Here is a 3394-nt window from a genome sequence, read left to right on the forward strand (position 1 = left end):
TCAGTTTATAACCTTCTATTCTGTAGTAGTTAATTAGTTTTACCCTTCTCCTTTATATCAACTTTCCTTCCCCCATTTCTTCATACCCATCTCTCTTTCTCCCCGAAACCCTAGTAAGCTTGATTATTGCATTACAAGCATAAGTTTCTATTATCCATGGATTTTAATAGAACAGCACAGCGCTCAGCTACAATGCCACTACTCCCAGTTTCATACAACCCTTCAATTTCAAACCCTCACATATCTCTGTCTATCACATCTCGATTCACTGCAAAAATAGTACTTCTCCACCAGATTTTGTTGTTCGTGTTAGGGATCGTCACGTTGCTATGCGTAGCCATGGCCACATCCCTAGTTCCACAGCCCCCGAAAATCAAACTCAACTCTCTCTTCATGTTGAAAATTAACGTCTCAAACACAAAGCTAGGGGCCAACTTTGACGTGGCCTTCACAATAGAGAACCCTAATCTAGTCTCGTGGATTCACTTTGACCGCATAGATGGTTCGATTTCTTACAAAGATAACGCTCTCATGACATACTCGTTGGACCCTTTCGTACTGGGATTGAAGGAACATAGAATGATGCGAGTGAAGATATCCGCGAATGGATTACAGGAAGATCAGCCGGTTGTGAAGGAGAGGGTTTTGGAAGAAATCCATAGGCAACGTGAAGATGGTGCTGTGAATTTCAGCCTGGAAATGTTTGCACGGGCTACGTATAGGACCGGTTGGTGGGGGACAAAGTCTGTTTTAATGAACCCTCAATGTTTGGATTTGAGGGTTGGCTTCTTGCCTAAAGTTGGGTTCGGAAGCTGGATTAGTGGAGGGCCTATGACTTGCGCAGTTCCCATGCTAATTGACTAAATTTGAATTTCTTTTTTCTTTTTCAAGTAACCTAGTTAGGCTTTTTGGTTTTAGTTGCAATACAAGGGGGCCTAAATTAAGCTTATTAATTGGAGGTTGTAATGTAATGTTACGATGTAGAAGGATCTTGCAAATTAAAAGTATAGTTGAGCTTTGTTTCCAACGGGAATCTATCAGAGTAGAAGTAAAGTTATATACGTACGAATATTTTGGTGATGTTTTCGCATGGAGGACTTATAAAACTGTGTCTCTATGAAATTTTTAGATGCTTGTAAAAGGCCTTTTCTATGTGGATGTATTACCTAAACGCAATCGAGGATGCTTTTTATGCACATACTATTAGAAATATTTTAACTAGATGCCTTCAAAATATAGTTAACGAAATAGAGGCTTTCACCACACATACCAAAATTTTAAAAAGGAACAGATGGATTTGTGGAATTTGGACATCTAATTCTATTATATTTGTTTAATTGGCACATTAAACTTTAGATGAACTCTTAAAATGAAACCCTTTTTTGGGTTTTTTTTGTGCACTCTAACGATGTGGAAATACTCGCGTGACCTAGCTAGTTTGATGTCGAATTACTTGGAAGTAGATAGCTTTGAAGAGAGGAGAGGTTGAAACTTAAGTTTGGACACTTTATAAAGAAATTTGGCTTTCAAATGACCATGGGTGCTTAAAATCCAATCAAAATGGCCTAAACTGACTAATCCAGTCCAATCAAATGCACTTTTGATCATTTTGAAGGCCTTTAGCAGGTTGAATATAGTTGTGTTCATACTTTTTTGCTCTCATACACGTGCGATTGAATAAATTTTGATTAATTTTAAGTCAATCGAAGTTATGTTTAGTCCATTTTAGATCCAAAACACTCTTACTTACAATTTAATTTTTATTTTACATTACATTTATTAATATATGTAATTTGATTAGATTATACCTTAAATCCTACTGTCACCAACTAATTTAATTACTAATATTCACTTGTCACATCATATCTATTTTTAACATCCTCAATAACTTTCTAATTTAGTACTTGTGAGAATTCAAGAGCCACCGCAACAATTTAATCCCAGCGTCACGCTGCCGCCACCGCCAGCCACTCCCCCACGGTTAACCAAACAATGTATAAGTTCAGGTTATGAACCATTGCGAAATCACCGTGAATTAATTTCATTAACTAATGATGTTTAACGGATATCACTATTCAAGCAAACTAACAGTTTTATCGGTTATCAAATTAATGAAGTTTAGAAATCTTCTTTCGCATGTTTGTTAGAATCTAGTTATTCAGGTTTTTAACCGTTTTTAGTAGTTATTTAGTTTTTTTTAACAATCTCTAGTGGTTATACAGTTTCTATATATGGCCTTTACTTTATATCCCAACTCTCTTTCAAACATTTCCTCAATCCCATCTCTCTCTCTCTCTCAATTTCCTATCAGCCATGGAAATCAATGCAAAAGCTAATCAGCACTCAGCCACCATGCCTCTGCTTCCAGTTTCATATAGCCCTTCAAACGACAACGTTTCGCAGTCTCTTAAATCACGACGCATGTCCAAATCATCCCTCTTCCAACCCATTATTCTATTATCACCTACATTATTAATATTTGGGACCTTGGCATTGCTATGCATTTTCATGTCCTTGTTGTCCCAAGTTCATCCACAAGCCCCAAATGTCCAACTCAACTCGCTCTTCATGTCCAAATTTAACATCTCCAACACAACATTGGGGGCTAATTGGGACATGACCCTTACAATAGACAACCCCAACCTGGTCACATGGGTTCGTTTCAACCACATCAAGGGTTCAATTTCGTACAAAGATAACATCCTCGCGATAAGCTCCGTCGAGCCATTCGTGTTGGGATTGAAGGAACGAAGAACAGTGCGCGTGAAGATATCGACTTTGGGGTTGAGGGAAGAGGATCGTGATCATCAGCTGGTGGTGAAGAAGAGGGTTTTGGATGAAATGATGAGCAGGAGACGTGAGGATGGAGCTGTGCATTTTAGCATGCAAATGTTTGTTTGGGCTACGTATAGGACTGGTTGGTGGGGAACACAAGATGTTGTGATGAGCCCTCAGTGTTTGGATTTGAAGGCTGGGTTCTTGCGTGGAATTGGGTTCGGGAGTTGGATTAGTGGAGGGCCTATGATGTGCTCGGTTCCTATATTAATTAATTGACCAAATTAGACTTTTTCTTTCTTTTTTCATCTATAGGTTTTAGTTTTAGATTGTTAATTTGATCGATGTAGGAGAATCAAAATCGAACCTGTAAATTATGAACAAAGAAATGAAATTGTTTTACGCATCAAAATTGAAGGTGAATATGAACGTGATGTTATGAAATTCTTTGATGATCTTTGTCTGCACCTGTGTAAATAGAAAATGTTTCACTACATAAGTGAAATAAACAGAAGATTTCTAGAATTTACACGCTGTGTAGATAAATTCTTATAGAAATTTCATTAAATATTGGGTGTGCAAATGAATTTTTATTAATTGACTAGAGTCACCCTGAAAA

The 3394-nt window shown here is 37.4% G+C and overlaps 2 protein-coding genes across 2 annotated transcripts; both read left to right on the forward strand.

Annotated features, from left to right (window-relative positions):
• The first annotated feature begins 339 nt into the window (after positions 1-339).
• On the forward strand, positions 340-864 carry LOC110759160 (uncharacterized). Its single transcript, XM_021961197.1, has one exon. It carries the CDS (start codon positions 340-342, stop codon positions 862-864), a length of 525 nt encoding a protein of 174 aa, XP_021816889.1.
• Positions 865-2313: 1449 nt separating this feature from the next.
• Positions 2314-3054, forward strand: LOC110759135 (uncharacterized). The gene has a single exon (XM_021961169.2). It carries the CDS (start codon positions 2314-2316, stop codon positions 3052-3054), a length of 741 nt encoding a protein of 246 aa, XP_021816861.2.
• Positions 3055-3394: the final 340 nt, after the last annotated feature.

This window comes from Prunus avium, chromosome 7, assembly GCF_965620075.1.
Source record: "Prunus avium chromosome 7, drPruAviu1.hap1.1, whole genome shotgun sequence".
NCBI lineage: Eukaryota > Viridiplantae > Streptophyta > Magnoliopsida > Rosales > Rosaceae > Prunus > Prunus avium.

What these genes read in the sequence shown, in the direction of transcription:
- LOC110759160 (XM_021961197.1), top strand. Translation starts at nt 340, where the DNA reads ATGGCCACATCCCTAGTTCCACAGCCCCCGAAAATCAAACTCAACTCT.
- LOC110759135 (XM_021961169.2), top strand. Translation starts at nt 2,314, where the DNA reads ATGGAAATCAATGCAAAAGCTAATCAGCACTCAGCCACCATGCCTCTG.